General features: G+C 38.4%; 1 protein-coding gene across 3 annotated transcripts in view; it reads left to right on the forward strand.

The window, feature by feature from the left end:
- cwf19l2 (CWF19 like cell cycle control factor 2) overlaps window positions 1-22685 on the forward strand; it is an 83140-nt gene that overhangs the window by 30131 nt on the left and 30324 nt on the right. For 2 of the 3 annotated variants that reach the window (XM_052026109.1, XM_052026111.1), the window contains 4 exons: window positions 5623-5716; window positions 7277-7392; window positions 8801-9609; window positions 20057-20156. In XM_052026109.1, the coding sequence (XP_051882069.1) occupies window positions 5623-5716; window positions 7277-7392; window positions 8801-9609; window positions 20057-20156 (1119 nt within the window). The remainder of the gene's footprint in view (window positions 1-5622; window positions 5717-7276; window positions 7393-8800; window positions 9610-20056; window positions 20157-22685) is intronic. The other variant, XM_052026110.1, reaches the window with a different exon arrangement.

Raw genomic sequence — 22685 nt, forward strand, 5'->3', positions numbered from 1 at the left:
GCATTTATTTTGAGAGGACTAGAATATAAAAGCAAGGATGTAATGCTGAGGCTTAATAAGGCATTGGTCAAACCACATTTGGAGTATTGTGAGCAGTTTTGGGCCCCATATATGGATGTGCTGGCATTGGAGAGGGTCCAGACGAGATTTACAAGAACAATCCCAGGAGTGAAAGGGTTAACATATGAGGAGTGTTTGATGGCTCTGGGCCTGTACTCGCTGGAGTTTCGGAGGGGGGGATCTCATTGAAACCTACCGAATTTTGAAAGGCCTGGATAGAGTGGACATGGGGAGGACATTTCCAGTAGTGGGAGAGTCTAGGACCAGAGGGCACAGCCTCAGAATAGGACATCCCTTTAGAACAGAAATGAGGAGGAATTTCTTTAGCTAGAGGGTGGTGAATCTGTGGAATTTACTGCCACAGACCGCTGTGGAGGCCACGTCATTGGGTATATTTAAAGTGGAGATTGATAGATTACAGGGAGGAGGCAGGAGAATGGGGTTGAGAGTGAAAAATAAATCAGCCATAATCAAATGGCGGAGCAGACTCGGTGGGCCGAATGGCCTAATTCTGCTCCTATGTCTTATGGAAAGTGGGCAAGGGAATGGCAAATGGAATTTATCTTGGGCAAGTGCAAAATGATGGAAGGTTGAACTAGGGCAGGTCATAAACAGTGAAAGACAGGGCCCTGGGGGGTGTCGTTGAATAGCGAGACCTGTGGGGACATGGACATAGTTCCCTGAAAGTGGCAACAAGGTAGACATGGCGAGGAAGGCATATGGCATGCTTACTTCTTCGACTGAGGCACTGAGTATAAGAGTTGGGATGTCAAATTGTACAAAATGTTGATTATGCTGCACTTGGAGCATTGTGTGCAATTCTGGTTGCCACAATATAAGAAGGATGTGATTAAGCTAGGGAGGGTGCAGAAGAGGTTCATAAGATGTTGCCTGGATTGTAGGGCTTGAGTAATTCGGAGAGATTGGATAGGCTGGGTTTGTTTATCCTGGAGTGGAGGAGGCTGGGGGGGTGACCTTAAAGAGGTTTGTAAAATTATGAATGGCACAGAGAGGGTAGATAGCCAGTGTCTGTTTCCCATGGTAGGTGTGTCTAAAATTAGAGGGCATAGATTTAAGGTGAGAGAGTGGAGGTGTAGAGGGGACCTGAGAGGTAGATTTTTCACACAGAGTAGTTGGTGTCTGGAATGAGCTGCCAGAGGAACTGGTGGAGGCAGGAACTGTAACAATATTTAAGAGGCATCTGGACAGGTACTTGAATGAGCAAGGCATAGAGGCATATGGAATTAATACAAGAAAAACTTTATAGAAGAGTGAAATATTGAGAGATTTAGGTGTTTTTGTACATGATTCACAAAAAGTAAGCAGGCAGGTGCAATGCCTGGGTAGGAAGACAAATGGCATATTTGCCTTTATTGCAAGAGGGTTGGAGGTTAGAAATAGGTAAGTATTGTTAAGGTTGTACATTGTGGAGAACTGTGCAGAGCTTTGGCCCCCTTATTTAAGAAAGGGTACACTGTCATTGGAGGCAGCCCAAAAGAGATTCATTGAGCTAATCCTGGCATAAAGGGGTTGTTCTATTATGAGTGGCTAAAGAAATTAGATCTATGATCTTTGGAAATTTGAAGAATCGGGTAATCTTATTGAAACATATGAGATCCTGAGATGGTGTAGATGTCCAGATATTTCCACTAGTGGGGAAGTGACAGGACCCTGGGAAACATTCTGGAACACAGAGACCTCGGGGTACAAGTAACATAGTTCCCTGAAAGTGGCAACACAAGTAGGCAAAGTGGTAAAGAAGGCATATGGAATCCTTGTCTTCATTGGATGGGGCATTGAGTGCAAGAATTGAGAAGTCATGTTACAGCTGTACAAGACATTGGTGAGACTGCACTTGAGGATGTGATTAAGTCAGAGAGGGTGCAGAAACAATTCATAAGGATGTTGTCAGGACTGGAGGGCTTGAGTTATAAGGAGAGACTGGATAGGCTTGGATGGTTTTCCCTGAAGCGGAGGAGGCTGAGGGGTGACCTTATAGAGGTTTATAAAATCATGAGGGGCACAGATAAGATAGATTGTCACAGTCTTTTTCCCAGGGAAGGAGAGTCTGAAACTAGAGGGCATAGGTTTAAGGTGAGAGAGGAAAGATTTAAAGGGGACCCGAGAGGCAAATTTTACACAGAGAGGGTGGTGGGTATATGGAACCAACTGCCAGAGGTAGAGACGGGTACAATTACAACATTTAAAAGACATTTGGAAAGGTACGTGGATAGGAAAGATTTAGAGAGTTATGGGCCAAATGCAGGCAAATGGGACTACTTTAGGAAGACACCTTGGTCAGCATGGACAATTTGGGCTGAAGGGCCTGTTCCCATGCTGTACAACTCTGAGATGTTTTACAGTTCTGGGGTGATAATTGACTTTCATCTAGCTAAACAGAAACTTGATGTTACCAGATTCAGTGCAAGTGTTCTTTCCCACCTGATCTTACTTTCAATTATACTTGCTGCATCCTGTGGGTTTTGATAATAGCAAGTTAGACTGCGTCCAGAGGATAATCAAAGAAATTTCTCTATTGAAAACTGAGTAATTGTTACAAAGCAGTTGTTCTAAATCTAAAATAAGAGTTTCTAATTTCTTCTATATGGAGTAACGTGCTAGCCTTCTGTTTGATAGGTTTGAGTAGCTAACATTTCATAGTTGATTGATGTTTTCCATTAACAGAGCAAGGTTGACTCTGTGAATTTAGAAATTGATTCTGAGTATGATTTTTGAATTTATTATTCTTGCTTTTTATTCTCTGCCAGCTGTATTTATTGTAAGCTAGGAGTGACAAAGCTTCTTGCTTTTGTAAGCTATTTAATGTGGGGTTTCATTGTAAGTAAAATGTTTCATTGTAGAACACTGTTTCCATTTTTTCATTTATCTCAACTATATCAAATAGTCATTGTATTTATTCTGGCTAATCAATGGAACAATAAAGTCCACAATTAGTGAGCTTCCAAACTAGTGTGGCATATAGTTTATCTGGGCTACTCAAATAATCTCTTCTCCATCCTAGGCAACCCCTGGGGTTTGAGAGTGATTTGCTGTTTTTCTGGTTCTGAGACAGCTGATAAGGCCAATATATAAACTGCAGACTCTGCTGCAGTTGGGGCAGGGAATGCTTAATGGGGCAGGTGGTTGGGTAATTTGGGTGGTGTATTCTTTCCACTGTTTACACTGGGCTTTTTTTTTGTAATTTGAAGTTCTCACTGCCATACCCAAATGCTCCTCCATTTTGAACAGTCATGGGCCAGGGATTTCCACATGTCAGTGAGGCTATTACATTTTAATCGGAGATGCTTTGAGAACATTCTTGAATATTTTCCTGATAATCACATTGATATTATATCTCCATTGCTTTGATTGTCCATGTCTCAGAACCACAAGAGAGGGCAGGCATTACTGCTACCTGGTAGATCATGAGCTTTGCACTAGGTTTGAGTTATTGATCTTTAAGCACTCTTTTCCTCTTGAACCACTGAAGACAATGGTGAATATCATTATTGATATCTCCCTTCTTTGGAGGGTACTCCTGCGATGACTGTTCCACATTTTCCAAGTTCTTATATGAGACCTTTATTGTTAGTGGGCAGTTTTGAACAGTTGGAGACAATTGACGGAGGAATATTAATTGTAAGCTCTTTCTTTTGTACATCAATGAACAAGTTGACAGTGACTTGGAGCTTGTCTTAAGCGTGTATATACAAAAAACTATTGTATGCAGCTTGACAGTAGAAGTTCAGGTTACCTTTATTTTGGAGTGGAGGTGATCCAGGTTGAACAGCTATGTATTTGTTTTGTAGATTTAACCCTACTCCAATAGCAAGCTTTTTAGAGACGATGTGCATTGTGGCAAGAAAGATTGAGAGAGCTTTTGAAGCATTTGAGATTATATCTATTGTGGGTGTGTTAATTAAGATCATGGCTTGCATACCATCTTGAAGCAAACGCAAAATGGAGATGAATTTTTACATGCAGCCAAACTTAAGAAGAATGCTCAACAGTCACTCTTTACTAAAGGAGTCAAAGGCCTTAGGAAAGTCAAAAGAGGCCATGTATCATGGTTGATGCATTTCTCTTGGAGTTGATGCATGGTGAAGATCATGTCTGTTGTATTTCCTAGTGGATGGAATCTACAATCTGGGAAGCAGCTCTTTGCCCTCTGGGTAGAGGTGGTTGAGGAAGACTCTGATAACTTTCCTTTGTTAACTATAGCAGACAGGGACATCCCTCTATAGTTAGAACAATTGGCTTTGTCTCTTTTCTTGAATATGGTCAGTATTAGGGCCTCTCCAGAGTCCCTTGGCATGTCCTTCTCTTTCTGGACAAATGAGATGAAGTTGTGAATTTTGACAGAGAGAAACTTCAGTCACAGTTTTAGAATTTTGGCCTGAATACTGTCTGCTCCAAAATTCTTTAATCATTTGATAATGCTGTTCTCGATTCATTCCTGCTGGGGTTTTTTTTTGAGGATCCAACATTGCAACAATCAATCGGTGTGAATTAATACACACAAAATGCTGGAGGAACATTTTTCTCCTCCTTGAAGGTGTAACTTTAAAGTTTTTTCTCATTTGCTAAGCTTTTGGTCACCCACCTAATATCCCCTAGTGTGGTTCATTAACAAATTTTTACATTGCATGTTTGAAGTGCTTTGACCTTTCCTACATTAAAGGCACTTTACAAATACAAGTTGTCAAAAACATCCTTAGTTTTTTTTAGTGTCTGCTCACAACCTAACCCTTGGAATGCAGGTATTATATTAAATCTGTATGCTTTCTTTGCAAGGCCAGTGTATTCTTCCCAGATATAGTCTAAGCAGAGTTTCATATAGCTGTAGCAAAATTTATGTCACCTACGCCCACCCTTGTATGTTGGCCCCAAGATATAAAGGCAAACATTTCAAAAGGTCTTTCAATTATTTTATGTACCTGAACAAGATATTTTAATGATTTTTGTACACAATCCCCTAGCTCTCTTTAACTTTGAATCAACTAGTCCCTTTCCATATATCAGAACTTCTGTGTGAACCGTTGTTTCTGCATTATGGTGAATAGTTATAATGTGATATGTAAAGCACTGACAGTGCTTATGCAAGTAACTTTCCCAGGATGAATTTCAAGTCTGCTATATTATTATTAATGAATTGCTCACCAAAAATTGAATTGGTCTCATTCTGTGTTTATAATAATCTGTAAATTCTTTACCTAGCTTTTTCAAAATAAACACTTAGATTTGCGCTTAATTATAGTACAGCTAAAGGCATACTTATTTTAAGCCTACAGTCAGAGACACAAGCTTTTTCCAAAAGCAGTCCTGATGAATGGTCAGTACTCTTTTTCTTTCACAAATGCTGCTTGTCCTGTTGAGTAGTTTCAACATTTATTTCTAATAAATATTTTAGCACTGGATTTCTTTATTCTGGGTATCAATGCCTTAGTTTTCAAACAACTCCCACTTTTTACATCAGTGATAATAGAAGAAAGCAAACTAAATTAGTTTCTTTTATTAGAAATTATGTTTCCAATCTGATTAATTTATTGTACTTCCTTATAGGCTGAAATAGACAAAAGAGAATTAAACCCCTTTTGGAAAAATGGAGGAACAGGCTTGCCATCTGTACAGAGTGACTCAGCACAAATTCAAAAAGGTAAATTGGAATTCCATTCAATTTAATTTTGGGAGCTGTTTTAATGTTATTTAAATTTCCTTGCTGCTCAATGCTAACATGTTGCTTGTTTATTTACAAACATGGGCAAATAAGTTGTGGCCTTCTCTGTGATGTCGATGACAATTTTAGTAAGTGGATTGAAAGGCTGTGGAGCATGGTCCATTTATAAAGTCAATAATATTTGAGTCAGGAGAAGAAGTTGATTTATCAATAGCTTCTGTGAATGGAATTGGAGGAGTAGGAGCTACATGATAGAGTTCAAAGGATTGCATGAGTAAAGCAAGGGAAAGAAATGGTTTCAGGGCAAGAGGAGACTAGGAAAGCCAGGGCAAAATTTGATGTAGTAGGAACATGGAAGCACGAGAAAGACCAGAGCCAGCTGGTAAGATGGTCATAGTATTATTGGAAAGATCAAGTACATGCGCTTCTTGCACTCTTGGAAGTAGTGGTAGAGGGGGACAAGTGATAAGGTTTTAAGGCAATGATTTAGTGAAAAGAAGCCATGAGTTTTCTTTGCTATCCAGGATAATCCTGCATTATTGAATAATTTGGCAGAGTGAAATTCGACCATTTAATGGGGTCCAGCCAAGTCTGGTAATGGATGACATAATGTGTGGTGTGCCAGTATTGCTCTGGTCTGAGTTACCTTGATAATGGGAACAACCTTAATGGAAGAGAATAAATGTATTGTTGGGGCCATGGTATGAAAAGTGGAGGTGCATACAGGAAGAGAAGATGCAGAGCCTTCATAGTAATTTAATTAAGTTGTAGCTGCTAAAGTTTTCATCTGAGTTGCTGTGAGGGGACAATGAAGTTTCTTTTCCTCCATGTAAGTCTCAGTATTCTCTCAGCTGGGAAGTCACGGTGGAACTACATCTTCCATTCCTCCTGTGTTCAGAAATTAAGTCCTTATTCTTTGTGGTGGGTTAACAACTCGTGTTTTACCTCTTGAGTCATGTGCCAGGGTCTACCTGAGACAGATGTGACGCATGTTTTCTCCCTGCAGATTGCAGACAGGTGAAAAAAAGGGGACAGATTCATCCCAACTCCTTATTTTCCACCAAGTAAGCAGTCTGAACTGGGAAACTTTAGCCAACTGTCTCTGTCCACCATTCTTTGTAAGAAAGACTAAATGTTCTGGAGACACGATTCTCTGACTTAGTCCATACACTTTAGATGTTTAAAATATTTACTGCATTTTTTGCCAAATTACAGCCCATTATTCTGTCTTTCTATTAAAAATAAATTCTGCAAGAGTTACGTTTTGCTGTTTGGTTGGTTGGTTTGGGTGTGTGTCAAAGGAAGGCTTAATTTAAATTGAACGCTCTGCTTACATGTTGAAGCAAAGGTGCCATAGAAAAGAATGTTTAATATTGTACAAGTTGATAGTAGAGCTTGTTGATCTTTTATCAACACAATTAATACACAATTCTGGTTTCAACTATTGCAAATTTTGATAAAATCCTAGTTGGTTTAAACATAAATTTTGCATTCCATTGAAATTAAAAAAAATTATTCCCAACTCTTTTGAATACATAGCAGCTTTGATAGAAGATGGCGGACTGAGCTGGTTGAGACGATCCTATCAGCGCATGAAGGAACAGGCAGCGAGGGATCAATGTCAACTGGAGGATGTAATTGCTGAGAGATATGGCGTAAGAGTGTTTTTATTTAACTAAGCAAAATGATTCATTTCTACTTTTCTTTTAACCTTCAGCTTTTAATTTCCAATTTTTAAATGTCACCTTGGTTTCCCGATATTTGGATAGGAAGCCACATTGCTATAGATTCAATCCTTGTAAAATTCATTTAAGGTCAGCAAATTTGTCCTTAAATGCTATGTTGGATTTGACAGAATATGTTGACCGTATTTGCTTTGGCTCTTAAGCCTTCTACTACTTCGTCGTTCTAGCCTTTATTATACAAGTTTCTATAATGTACATGAAACATGTTTACTTTCAGCGCATATAGATTTGTATTCTCCATAGTTATGCATGAGTTTGAAGCTATTATTTACTCTTGCCTTAATTAAGTGAAGAATGATAAGGAATTTCTATAGATGTGGTTAAAATAGAAAAACATAGCAAGAAGCAGCAGATGCATATAGACATATTTATAGAATCACAGGACAGAATCATAGAATGGTTACAGCACAGGTTTTTTGATATTCATGGAGCTCTCTACCAGACCAACTCGCCATTTCCACCCCAATCCCCTCTTTAAAATTTTCCCTCACATATATTTGTTCAGATACTTCTTGAAGGCCTCAGTGGAACCTGCATCCACCACATCTACAGGAAGTACATTCCAGATTTCAGACAGAGTTTTTCTTCATATCTTTCTTAATTTTATTCCCATTTTTATACCTGTGACCTGTGGTCCTCGATCCGTCCACCAAAGGGTCAGTCTTCCTCTATCCACTCTTTTCAACATTTTATATACTTCTATCAAATCACCCCTCAGCCTTCTCCAAGGAAAATAATTCCAACTTCTCTCATCTATCCTTTTCATAGTAGTTTCTCATTTCAGGAACCATTTCCAAAATCTTCTGTGAATCCTCACTAACCACTTCACATCCTTCCTATAACCGGGCGACCAGAATTGAAAACAGTACCCCAGTTGTGGCCGGACAAGATTCAGCCTGACCTTCTTGCCTTTATATTCTATGCCTCTATTAATAAAGTTCAGAACTGCCTTGCATTCCTTCTGCTCTTTTCAACCCTTCTGTCTGCGACTTAAAACATGCTTGTTTGGTCACTTTTCCAGTCCTTATGAAGCGTCTTTGACTTAAGGCATTGACTCTCTTTCTTTCCCCACAGATGCTATTTGACCTGTTGAGCATCTCCAGCTTTTCTGTGCTTCCAGCTTTTTCTGTCTGTGCTTCTTTAAAAAAGTATTTACCAGCTTTACTATTTGTGAGGATTATATGATGGGTAAAATTGACTTTATCACCTTAATATTTTAATTGCAAAGCATTATGATTTGTGATTGAAGTGATAAAAGAATCCAAATAGAAGGACTTGCTAATTGTGAATTTTTATGTATTTACTCCCTCCCCTTTAGTCTGTGGAAGTATTCCAGGAGAAGCTCCAAGCTGCTGAAAAAGTCGCAGCATCAAAATGTCAAAAAGACAGTGAAAGGAGTTGGAGAGGGACTTTGGAAAAAGCAAAGAACTGGACTTCTGATCAGACTGATAAGAAGAAATACAATTCTGGAAGGGGTCAAAGTGGAGGCAAAGACAGACACTGGGAATGTGACAGTACTGCAGAGAGAGAGAAACCAGCAGGAAATTTCCAAGATCCGTTCAAGTGGAAAAGGGATAAAGAAAGACAAGAAATTGCCAATAGGTACAGAGACAAAAGTAAATCCAGTGAAAGGGAGGTGGAAATTGAGCATGCCAAAGATAAAAATAGAGAATACAGAATCCAAGAAGAAAAACATAAGGAGTCAGGGCAACAAAATACTTGTGTTAGAAGTTTAGGAAGTGATCGTTTTCATGAAAGGGAGAAAGACAAATCCTTTCCCTTAAATGATTTAAAATCTAAGTTTATGAAGCCTGAGGATTTTGGAAGTGATAGCAGCAAATGGGGTATTAAGTTTCCAAGCTGTTCTAATCGATTGTCGGAATCACAACCTTTCCGTAGTCGCAGTTTTCAAAAACCAGATGATGGTAGTGATAGTATATCAATGTGGAGCAGATCCAATAGTGGGGAAAGCCCATCACAACAACCTACACCACTACTACATCAAAGAAGCATCGCTACACCTGAAGGAATACCGAATGCGGCAGATGAATGGACAGGGACCAAGCTCAGGGAAAACAGTCCTGTGCGAGGAGAAAGTTCCCAAGGCCAACACAAGTCAAGTTTTAGGTATGTGTACTTCAATAAACAAGGAAGCTTCAGTGCATTTTTTGGGTTCATATTGACATTATAGTATTCTAGTGAGTATAGAATTGGTTTAGAACTTTTTCACTTTCATGTACTCTTTTAATAATTTAAAATTACTGCTAATTGAGAAGGATGTGTTGTAGAAATAACTTCAACTCTGATGCACAATAATATGATAAACTATTAATAATATAATAAAACAATAGTATGATCATGCAGTTTTTGCTAATTGTGCAATGACTTGGTAATGTCAGCATCCATCCTCATATGTTGGAGTATTTTTTAAAAGTTTCTAAAATCTGAATTGAGGTGTTCTTCCACTGTTATCATAAATTCATGTAAACTTTGCTGTTTGAGTCCTTCAAATTATTGGCTCACGTGGTGACTTTCTCCAAGTGATTGGTTTGCTCTACAAAAAACCTCCATGGACTCAGAAGGCCAAATGACCTTGTTCTGTTTTTTTTATTCAATGCCCATGCTTTAAAACACATCTTCGGATATTTTCTTCAAAATGACTTCGTTGTTTTTTTAAGCCTTAAATGGTGTGGATGAGGATTCAGTGATATTGGGATAAGGTGGACAGAATATGAGGATGGAAGTAAGTGATTGTGATGACTGTTTGGCAGTAAGATTAGTGGCTCAGCACAGAGTTATTCAAGACACCTGTTGGTGTCTTCATGTTGTAATCAAAACATGAAGTAGGCTGAGATAGATGGTATATTAGTTAAGTACAGAACTGGGTGGCAGTGATGCATTCCAAGATGGAACAAAGGCATAAAATGATGTTGTAAGGGGGCAAGTACAGGTACAAGGACTAGTGCTTGGGCAAAAGGAAAAGTACTGGTGCAGTCCTGCTGAGCTAAAGTACTTGATTTTCCATTTAATTATGTGGGAATTGATGTCAGGGAGGAACATTCTTTAAGAGAGAGTTTCAAGTTTTTTTTAAGGTAAGTGATAACAAATTAAAACATTTATTCATTATTATCCTGTATCTTTAAACATCTTCCTTATTATAATGATGTTAAGGGGGCCATTCAGCCCACTGAGTTTATGTCGGCTCCTGGTAGATAAATTTAATTAGGAGCATTCCGTTGTGAATAATCTTGTCTCACATGTCCTTCAGCTTTCCTTCTTTTAATGCCATTTACGTACACAAGAGGAATCAAGACCACTGGAGACTAGGCTCTGCTGCACGAGTGTTAATGTCCACGCTTAAAGGTGCCACCTGGTATGTGTGCACCAGTTTACATGCAGGCACACAGACAGGCACATACATATGTGTGGACTCGGGTGCAGAAGCCCTTTAAGGTTAATATTTAAGATTTCTTTATTAGTCACATGTACATAGAAACACACAGTGAAATTTATCTTTGCGTAGAATATTCTGGGGGCAGCCCGCAAGTGTTGTTGGTCTTCCAGTGCCAATGTAGCATGCCCGCAACTTCCAAGCCCATACGTCTTTGGAATGTGGGAGGAAACCGGAGCACCTGGAGGAAACCCACGCAGTCACAGGGAGAACATATAAGCTCTGTACAGACAGCGGCCAGAATTGAACCCAGGTCGCTGGCACTGGTAATAGCGTTACACTAACCACTACATTACATTACCGTGTTACCGTGCCTGCCCAAAGCTTCCCTCCTTCCCATCTGGTCACCAGCTCCTGAGCCTAGCCACATACCGGGCTCCATTCATGATCAGACCCATCTGTGCATTTGTTGAAGCAGTTGCACATCCTAAATTCTGAACCATTACACGGGGCATGCAGCTGACTTGCATTCCTGGCCTCCGTCACCAAGGTGGAGCTGAAGTTAGGAATGTGGACTGGTATGTGGCAAGAGCCGGGTTCTGGAATGTGGTTTTGGGTGTGTGCCAGAGCCAGGGGTTGGAAATGCAGCCAGAGCCTGCAGTGTGTACTTTTTTTCCTAAATGTGCAATATTAGAATGCCAAAACTAATGACCCTTTCCTAGACATGGTCATCAAACTATATATTTGACCTGCAACTCTGTTGCTATTTATGGGCATTGTTTGTGGGTTATTTAAGTGAATTATTACTGAAGAATCTTTGACCATTTAATGGCAATTAAATGTTTAGTAAATCGGTATTCTTTGGAATGCCAAAGTAGTAGGACAGTGGTACTTGATGTCTTCTCAGTTATCTCGTTCTGCAGCACAAGATAGCAAAACCTATTAGTTAAGTTGTATGCAAATAAAGTGTTCGATTTGAAGCATTTTATATCCCAGAGCAATCAGATTTTCTTTGTTTTGAAAACCTGTTGAAGGGTCATTGACCTGAAATATTAACTCTGTTTTTCTTTCCTTAGAACTCTATCTGACTGACTGATTGAATACTTACAGCATTTTCTGATTTTATCTTTGTTTTTACTTAGGTGTAATTATTTTTCATTGTGGGTGGTGTGGTTTTAAATGCGCATACCTGAACTATATTTTATAACTACTTGAATTTCCTTTTTTTTCATTGTATTGAAAATATCCTCTGCTTTCTAATTCATATATTACCCATATGACTTCTATCTATTTGCAATATCTTCTCTGCAATTCATAGTAGGTTGATGGTGTGTTTCACACTGCTACAGTCACCATCCTTCAAGCATAAATATCTGGCAATATTTTATTCTCTGAATTCCATTTATTAATGAAATATTTGGGATGGTTAGATAAACTTGTATAAAGGTCAACATTCTTTTACTTTACAAATCTCTACTTGCATGATAGAATTGTGAAAAAACTAATTTTTTTTCCACAGTTTAGGATAATTTAATATATTTTCTATAATCCAATGTTGAATCAATCTTTCTGTTGTGGTCTGCTGACAAAGTGTACTTGACTTTATTCAACGAGTCTCTTGAGGTCATAATAGGAATATGCATCTTCATGTACCAACCTGTTACTTGCATATTAAATTACATCAGTCTCCTATTTAATTAAACAGATGACCTGAGGGTGTTACTTTATGGAATTGGGTGGTTAACACATCTGATTCAATGTGGTCTCATAGCTTTTGAACATTGCTATTTTGTTATAGCAATACTCCAGTCTGCATGTCAGGACTGATGATACCCACTAGAGTCAGAGAATGTGGTTTAAATAACTTGGAGTAAAATTGCTGCTGATGAATAAATTGATCGAAGGCTTCACTAAGTCTTGAATGTACAGTACAAAACACTTAGCTGTTTGAATGTTCATTGTAAAGGTTAATAAAAGTTGATAACTTACAAATTTCATTGAAAATATAATGGACAGAGACTTGATAATTATATTTTAGTTACTTTTACATTAAAGACAGTTATGCAACCTATGATTCCTTTTAATTGCACAAAACCAAGTGTTGGAATGCACATCATTTCTCAACTTACTTGAGGGCAAAGTTGTTAAGTTACTTAACTATCCAGAGGTCAGGATGTTTGATCCCATAGCATCTGAGAAATCTATGTTTAAGTAATTACTTTTTGGAATTAAACAGGTAGTATCAGTCATGGTGAGCAGGGAACTGCCAGATCCCTCACTAATGTCTTTCAAAGAAGGAATTCTGCATTTTGATGTGACTCCAGACCCATGCATGTGGTTGACTTGTGAAATGGCTTAACAAGTCACTCTATTCCAGGTACAGTTAGGGACGGACAGTAATTACTGGTTCAGCCAGCAACGTGCACGTGCTGTGAATCAGTTAACTGCCCTTTGTCCAAGCCTCAGGTTATCTAATATGTTGTCTTTAGGCTCTTCTAGTGCTCTCCTGAGTACCTTTCCATAAACGTAAGCTTACTGCTTTTTCCACAAGTGTCACTGGACCCTGTTGACTCACCATCTCTATGATCATAAACCTATCTACCTTGTCATGATCTAGTAATGCACCTATTAAAATTTAGGTTGTTTCTAAATCCTCCATAACCTCATTCCTCCCTGTTACTATAATCTGCACCAGCTCCATAATTCTCTGGGTCCTCTACCAATCCTGGCATCTTGTGCATTCCCAATTTCAAGTAATCTACCACTGGTAGCATTGCCTCCTGCTATCTGGATGCAAAGTTCAGAATTCATTCCCTAAACCTCTGTATGTCTTTAATGCTTTCTTTCCTAAGATGCTACTGAAATCCTACATCTTTGACTAAGCTTTTAATTATCTGTCCTAATAACTCCTTTAGTGATCTGGTGTTGAATGTTGTTTGTTGATGCTGTTGTGGTGTCTTGGGGTTGTTTACAGCATAAGCTGTAGATTGTTTTTTCATAAGCCTAAACTGTAGGTTTTTTTTTCTGTGAACGTTAACCGTAACCAGTGTACTTCAAAGTTTAGACCTCTCTTCACTCCAAATACTTCCCTCATTCCCATTTTGAGCTAAACTTAGAATTGTGTGTATAGTTTGATCTTTTATTATTATCTACAGTAGCATTTGAAATCAGTGCATTTCTTAATCAAACCCTCACCTGCATCATCTATCTCCATTACTTTTAAGACTTTTTTCCACATGTTTGCCACTGAGGCTTGCTTTCTCAAGTGTAGTTGTAAACTTTTTTCCCCCTACTTTAACTTTTTTAAAGGGTGCTCAAAACTTTTGTGTAAATCTCACTCCCCACTGACTATTATTTTTTTTCTGTCCTTGTGCAACTCTCATAAATGTGATGTTGCAGATATACTGAGCATATATTTGACTCTTTGTGGATTGAAGTGGGAAATAAGGTGGAATGTATCCCATGCTAAAACTTGGGTGTTAGAGACATTAGATAGGCAGGATTAGAGCCAGGACTGAGGGAGTCAAAATGTGGATTAGGCCAATTTGGCACATCACAATCTTAGTATTGCCTTCCCTTGCTGAAATTCTGTTCATGCTACATTTAAAATGATAGGGTGGACAACATTTAAAAGTGGTTTATTTAAAAAAAAATCATGAATGAGTTTTAATATATAAATTGAAAAATTATTTATACAGCACAGTAACAGGCCCTTCCGGCCCACACCGCCCAATTAAACCCATGTTAACCTACTAACCCTTACGTCTTTGGAATGTGGGAGGAAACTGGAGCACCCGGAGGAAACCCATGCAGTCACAGGGAGAACGTACAAACTCCTTATAGGCAGCGATGGGAATTGAAACCCGATCACTGGTGCTGTAATAGTGTTATGCTAACTGCTACACTACCATGCCGCCCTTAGACCTACCTCAAATTGACATAATTCTAGTCTACATTACTAGGGCTAACACACCAGGAATTTATGGAAAAGGGCTTAGAGCAGGTTCAGCTAGGAAGCTGTCATTATCTCCGTTTCTGGTAAGAAACTAAACTAAAGCTAATGGCAGTGAGTTTAACCTATCCATATTATCTGGAGAAAGTATCTTGTTTTCACATTTTTGTTTCAAGCTGCATGAACACCATAAATAATACATTTCACTGAAATCTATTTAACTTAATAGAACTGAAACCAAAGAGTTCACTTGTTTTGGTGGCACTCCAGGGATATTGGTACTTCCAAGACTGCAAAAAGGATCTTTTATTAATTCATCACATTTATTTAATTTTCAAGTTCAGTTTGATTCTTTCTCGTTTCTGTTTTCAATGTTTCTCTGTGTGTCCTTTACTCTATCTCAATACCACCCATGTCTCATCCTTGACATTGTACATACTCTGCTTCAGTTCCTTGTTTTTGTCATCCTCTTTCCTTTTCCTGTCATCTGTCATTCCTCTTTTAACATACATTATCATCCTCCGTACTTTTGTTTTCTGCATGTCAGTCAAAGTTTCTTGCACATTGCAGTTGGGAAGCACAGAACCCCATGTGTGAAAAAGGAGAACCTCAGGGGCTGAATCACCACAGAAGTTATTGCTTATTCTTAAGATATACAGTTAGTATTGTAGTAGACGCTTTTAAAATAATGGTAAAAGATTGGGATCAGAGAGAGAAATGAAATGACCTTTACAACAATATACAGTAGCTATTCTTGTATTTGATTTTTTTTAGTAATGAAGCTCTCAAATAGTTTGGAATTATAAAAATTAAAGTTATCTACAATTCAGAATTAGCAATAATGGGGGAAAAAAGAAATTTTCGAAAGGATAGCTGCTGTGAAAGAACATTAAGGATTCAAAAGATACCAATAGCTACTGTTATGGACTCAGTGAAAGTCCCTTTACGATAGAGAGTGTGTGTGTATGTGTGTGTGGGGCGTGCTTACGTCAATAGAAGATAAAGGACGTAATGACGTTGTTGAAGAAGTCAGAAGAAGAAGAAGAAGAAGAAAGAGAGAGAGAGAAGGGAGAGAGACACCAGCCTGCTTGTTTTCTCTATCGATGGATGAGAAACAATAACTGTGTTTGCCACTGAAATCCATGTATGGAAGTTGGAAGTAATCCGGTGGAGTTCACTTTGTTGCTGACCTGTAGAAGGAAACAGGTATTTGTGTGTGGACGACCATGGTTCGGATGCTTTTCGGGGTGAGGAAGTCACTACCGAGTAAACACTGAAGTGTCGTTTGGGTTCCATCGTGGAACATTTGGATTTCGTATGTACTCTCTCTATGTTTTTCTACATCTACATCTTATCTTCAGACAACGGTGGTTGTTGAAGAAGCCCTTGCTCATGTTTCACCTTATGGCTTGCGGAACTGAACTTTAAGAACCATTCCGGAACTGGGAGTTTTGGACTTTGTCACACACACACACGACGAGTTTAGTTTTGGGGTTAACGTTCGAGGTTTAACATTTTTGAATTCTAACATACTAACATTTTAACTTTTATTTTACGTATTATCATAAGTAGTGATTAATAAAATAGTTTTTAACACTAAATCATGCTCAGTGTGTTTCTTTTGTTGCTGGTTTGTGACATATTTAGTATATGTTGCTGGTTTGTGACATATTTAGTAAGTCTCATCTAGTCATTCTGTCACATATGTGTCAATGAGACTGAGGAAAGCCATTTTCACATTTGAGGATTGTGAGAGATCTAAGCATGTCTAAGTAAAATGCTACATAAGAAGTGACAGTAATAACCCCATCATAGGAAAACTTATTTCATGGGATTTCAGGATCATATCCATGAGGTGACAAAGTCAATGTGGCCGTTTTTCCCTCCAACCTCTAACATGTGACTTTTGTTGATACATTCTTGCCATTAAGATGAATTCCATCAAATAGTCTAGTTAAAAAAAAAATAAACTACAAGATGGCAGAGTGGAGACAGAAAAGACTGCAGATGCTGGAATCTGGAGCAACACAAAAAGCGCTGGAGGAACTTCCTCCAGTCCTTTTTGTGTTGCTACAAGATGGCAGAAATCATTTCAATCGTCACTGGAAATGGTTCACAGTATTTCCTTTTTAAGTGTGCAATAATAGGTAAATTTGCTATGTGATACTTCTTTATTTTTAAACTCCAAATCCCTACCAATAAAGGCCAATATGGACTGGCCTTCCTACCTACTTGCTGCACCTCAGAATCAGGTTTATTATCACTGACATATGTCGTGAAATTTGTTGTTTTGCAGCAGTAGTACAGTAGTTACAAAAATAAATAAATAGTGCAAAAGAGGAATAACGGTTCATGGACCGTTTGGAAACCTGATGGTGGAGGGGAAGAAGCTGACCCCTCACTGAAGATTGGTGTGTGTTCTCCCGACTTTCCCTTCCTGAAGTCCACAATCAACTCCTTGGTCTTGCTGACATTGAGTGTGAGGTTGTTGTTGCGACACCACTATAATAACAAAACAAATAATTAAATATATATTGAAAATTGATTGATACCTTAATCTAAACTATGTTAATATTGATCATGTGATTTTGAGAAAAAGCCATTTTTGGTTTTCATTTCAATAGATAGGCTAGAGAAGTAGTGCAGTTGGCCTACAGCACCAGTGACCTGGGTTCAGTCCTGATCTCTGGTACTGTCATTGTGGAGATTCTTTATATTCCTGGGTATACCGGTTTCCTCCCACATCCAAAAGGTGTGCTGGTTGGTAGGTTAGTTGGTCCTTGATGCTAGAGAAACAGTGTGGAGTTGATGTGCATGTGAGAGAGAATAAGCTGTGAGGAAATAAGTTGTGGATTGATAGAATTGCTCTGAGAGCTGAAGTAGATTCAAAGACTGAATGGCTTCCTGTCTGTTCATGAAATATCACTGGAATATGTCAAAAAGTATTAAGTGCAATGCCTTATAAAAAAAAACAACCAATAGGTGGATAGTGTATTAAACATTCACCACCTTCCCATTGTTGCTATACTGATTAACTACTGAATACTGATTAAATATTCAGTCCACCGATGTCTGATTTCTGTTCTTCAAGTGATATTAAAAGCAGGGAAATGCATAAAATTAACGTATAAATTTGCCGATGACACCACTGTTGTTAGCAGAACCTCAGATGGCGATGAAGAGGTGTACAGGAGTGAGATAGATCAGCTGGTTGAATGGTGTCGCAACAACAACCTCACACTCAACATCAGCAAGACCAAGGAATTGATTGTGGACTTCAGGAAGGGGAAGTCAGGAGAACACACACCAATCTTCATTGAGGGGTCAGCTGCTTCCCCTCTGCCATCAGATTTCCGAATGGTCCATGAACCGTTATTCCTCTTTTGCACTATTTATTTAATTTTGTAACTACTACTACTACTGCAAAACAACAAATTTCACGACATATGTCAGTGATAATAAACCTAATTCTGAGGAAAGTATTGTTACAATGCTACAGGATGTTGGTAAAGCTGCACCTGGAGTACTGTGTGTGGTTTTGATGCCCTTATTTAAGAAAGATTATACTAGTATTGTAGTGCAGAAAAGATTCGGTAGTCTAATTTGTGGGATGAGAGGGTTGACCTATCACAAATGACTAAAAAAAGTTAGACTTTTGTTTTTTTTGGAGTTTCGAAGAAGGGGAGACCTTAGTCGATTCCAAAAAAAAATTATATTAGGATGAATGTTGAGCATTTCCACTAGCAGGAGTCTCAGACATGGGCATATGGTTACAAGATAAAGGGAAGTCATTTAAAGCTGAAGTGTGAGAATTTCTTCTCACAGGGGGTGATGAACTTCTATAATTCTCTGTCATGAAGGATTCTGGAAAATAAATCATTTAAGATAAAAAGATATTTAAAGAGGAAGTAGGTAAAAAAATTAAGAGAATTGAGGGCAATGTGAAACTGGCACAAAAGAGGAATTGAGGCCTGGATCAGATCAACCGTGATTATGTTGAATGGCGGGGCAGGCTGGAGGATCCTGGTAACCTACTCCTATTACTGCTCCCATTTTCCTGTGTTCTTGTGTATTGGAGGGTGGAGGAGTGAAGTGGGAAAGTGACGCATGTTTCTAGGTGACACAGCAATGTAAATGTTTACATTTTGCTCTTAAAATTGTTAAATGATATATGGATGACTTTACATGGCTTTAATGTGATTAAAGGGTTTAAAAAGCATAAATAACACTGTTTTCTGCTTATCTGAAGCTGAAAACCTTGTATCTTCCCATGCACATTTATTATGTATGTAAGATTTTTTATATATCTCTAAAATATTTATAATTTGTGCGATGCAAGTTGACTAACATTTAAGGCACTTTGGGATCTACACGTGAAAGTCATATGTTTTACACAGTATTCAAAATAAAAGCAAAGACACTTTAATTTCACATTTCAAGCACTCTCTTTCCTTTGCTTCCTACATTGTTCGAGTGGAGTACAATATAAATTAAGGAAGAGGAGCTCCCCCTTTTGATCTGGCACATCACAGCCTTCTGGACTTGACCTTGAGTTTACAACAGCAGATAATGTTACCATTTAGACTTCAATCAAATCAAGCTTTTGTTGTTTTATTTTATTATGCTCTTCTCTTGCCTTGCACCATTATTTCTTTGTTACTTAATCTCTCCCCTTTGCACTTTCCTCTCCTCCATTTCTGTGCATCTTAGAACTTGTTTTATCTACAACATTTTGTTTAGTTCTGAAGAAAGGTCATCAAATTGAAATATTAACTCAATCCCTGTGTGCAGACCTTGCATTAACCTACTTGGTGTTTCCTATTTTTATTTTATTATCAGCACTGTAATATGAAATCCATATAAGAAATCAAACCATGAGGTTCCAGAAGTGTAATTTAGATATATAGAATAATGGTAGTCCAAGCTAGAATGCACTTTCCATCATTATTTCATGAAAGGATTTCATAAATTATTGTTTGTTGTTGCAATATTTTGCAATGTCATATTGCTGACCCTTTATAAAGACAAAGTAGTATAAAAATTAATATATCTTGTTGCATAGTTCATTAATCAAGCAAAACTTTTCTTTAAAGTTTGTAAAAGGGGTACAAACCTTGTGTGACTTTGCATGCTGTTGATGGTATTTTGTGAATGTGGATAAAAGTTATTCACATTTTCTTTCAATGGGATTTATCTCTTCCTCCATGACATAATGCATCTACTTCCACCAGAACTGTTGCTGTGATTGAAGAACCCATACCGGCCCTCAGTGAGGAAGAAATGAATAAACTAGGTGCTAAGGTCATCAAAGCAGAGCTGATGGGAAACATTGTAAGTTTCAGTATAATTGAATTGGCTTGATAAAGCCAAGGCTGTTAATAATAATGATGACTAGAATACAGTCACTAAAATATTTTAACAGAAGTAAGCAATTTGTAGCCCATTTCAAATTTTAGTTGTGGTTATATGTTCAGCTAAACTCGCTATGTTATCTATGTCAATCAAGCAAAAGGTTTTGCTATCAACCCCATTTGAAAGTTTTCTAAGCTGTTATTTTTCAATTAATCTTTTATCATATGCATATAATGGAGAATTATTTATTGAAGCCGGTGATTGTGCTTGGCAGTTAGATTATTTAATGCAGACAAATCTATATTTTAAAGTGTTAGTTCGTCATCTCTGACCTGGTCTCTGTGTATCTTTACATATATCATCATCCCTTAATAGTTTTCATGCTTTGAACCATTTTCAATTTCCTACAGATGCAAATGCTTAGTATACACATCAAAGAAAGCCCTGTAATATATCTCGGCTACAATGTAAATGTGTACTGAAACAAAGCTTTTTGTAATATTTGAATTTTCCTTGACTATATTCAGTGGGTAGTCATTCTTTGTTGCACTTTTTAAAAGAAAATGGTATGAGTATCCGAAAGAAAACAATTTGGAGAATGCAAGAACATGAAAGTGAAACTATACAGATAAGGTTTTATTAACAAAAAGTATACAGCTAAGGCCAAAGAGCATTGGAATGGCAATAATTAGAAGATTGAGTACAGATTTGAGAGGACAGATTTGAGACTGGAAAAGCTACAATTGTTCTCTCTGTAGCAAAATTGGTTAAGGCAGGTTTGATGGTAATTATCAAAACATTATTGGAAAATGCTGAAAAGAAATTTATAGGGCATTGGGGAAAGTGCAGCATAGTGAAATTAATTGGTTGCTCTTCAACAGGCTGGTCCTCCAGATGTTGGATATGGTACTTGCATTAATGAAGGGTTTGGATGAGATTATAAAGATCAAACTTCCTCCACTTGTGAGTGGGTTGAAAATAAGATGATTAGCAAAAGTACCAAAGGAAACGTGAGATTTGATCTGGAATGCACTGAGAAGAAGAATGAGTCAGGAGAATGAGACTAATTGAATGATACTTTCAAAGTAGGTTTTAAAAAATGCAGATGTTGGATATCTGAAATAAAAACAAAAAATTACTGGAAACATTCAGCAGGTCAGACAGGATATGTGGAAAGAGCAAAAGCATTATCGATTCACATTGAGTACCTTTCATCAGAACTGAGAAATAGAGAAAACAAATTGATTTTGTTGCAGAGAGGGTGCGAGGAAGATGAATGGGATCAAGGGACTATTTCTGATAAGGTGAGGCCAGCATTGCCATGGGGAGAAGCTGTAAAGATTAGTGGGGTCAGTCAGAGAAAGAGAATCAGCTCACTTTCAAAGAACTGGCACAGACAGAATGAGCAAAATAATCTTGTTATATTCTCTCTGACTTAATGTTCTGTGAATGGAGAGGACAGAACTAAGATGAAATGTACAAAGGAGGCACACAAAACGCTGGAGGAACTCAGCAGGTTGGGCAGCATCTATGGAGAGAAATGTAGTTGATGTTTCGAGTCAAGACCTTTATCTGGGGTGGAGCAAGAGCTGGCAGGCAATATCAGGATCCAGGTGAGCGGGGCTATAGGCAGATAGGGGAGGGGGAGAGTGGGAATGAAGTCAGAAGCTGGGAGGTAATTAGTGTAAGTGCCAAAGAGCTGAAGATGATGGAATCTGATAGGAGAGGAAGGTGGAGCAAGGAAGGAATGGGGAGGGGAACCACTGGGAGGAGTGTGCGAGCGATGGGCAAATGGAGAGGGTGGGGTAGTGGAAAGAGATATGGTGATGGGGGCCCAGGGGCTCTCCCCATCTGCTTATCACCCCCTCCCCCCTCACCTGGATCCTCCTATCGCCTGCCAGCTCTTGCTCCAGCCTTTCCCTCCACTTTTTTTATACTGGCTACCTGCCCTCTATCTTTCAGTCCAGATGAAGGGTCTCAACCTGAAATATTGACTGTCCATTTCTTTCCATAGATGCTGCCTGACCTGCTGAGTTCCTCCAGCGTTTTGTGTGTTGCTCTAGATTCCAGCTTCTGCAGTCTCTTATGTCTCCATTGTACAAAGGAGGCGTATGGCTTCAATGCTGAGTCCATTTTCATGTTCTCTATTTTGGGATTTCAATATGGAGCAAAATCCCAAGACTGCAGTCATTTTTGACTTGCAGTGGCTCCCTATTTTGTCATGGTTTGGTCATCATCCAAGAATCCTAATTGTGCTTTACACTGATTTTTGCTTCACAAATTTCTTTCCAGTATTTTTTTTCAAAGTAGAAGGGTATGAATCAGTTTGACGTGGTTCTGAGTGTAGACCTTTAATCTACAGGCTTTTTGTCCATAGGGTAGTGTACATCTCTTCTTACTGCAAATCCACGTGTGCTGTTTTCAGCTAGGGTCAGTGTATAATGATCAGGACCTGAATGTGTAACTCTCCCAAGTCTTTTGATCCTGTGGTCCATTGAGTTGCAAGTA

This window comes from Pristis pectinata, chromosome 11 (genome assembly GCF_009764475.1).
Source record: "Pristis pectinata isolate sPriPec2 chromosome 11, sPriPec2.1.pri, whole genome shotgun sequence".
NCBI lineage: Eukaryota > Metazoa > Chordata > Chondrichthyes > Rhinopristiformes > Pristidae > Pristis > Pristis pectinata.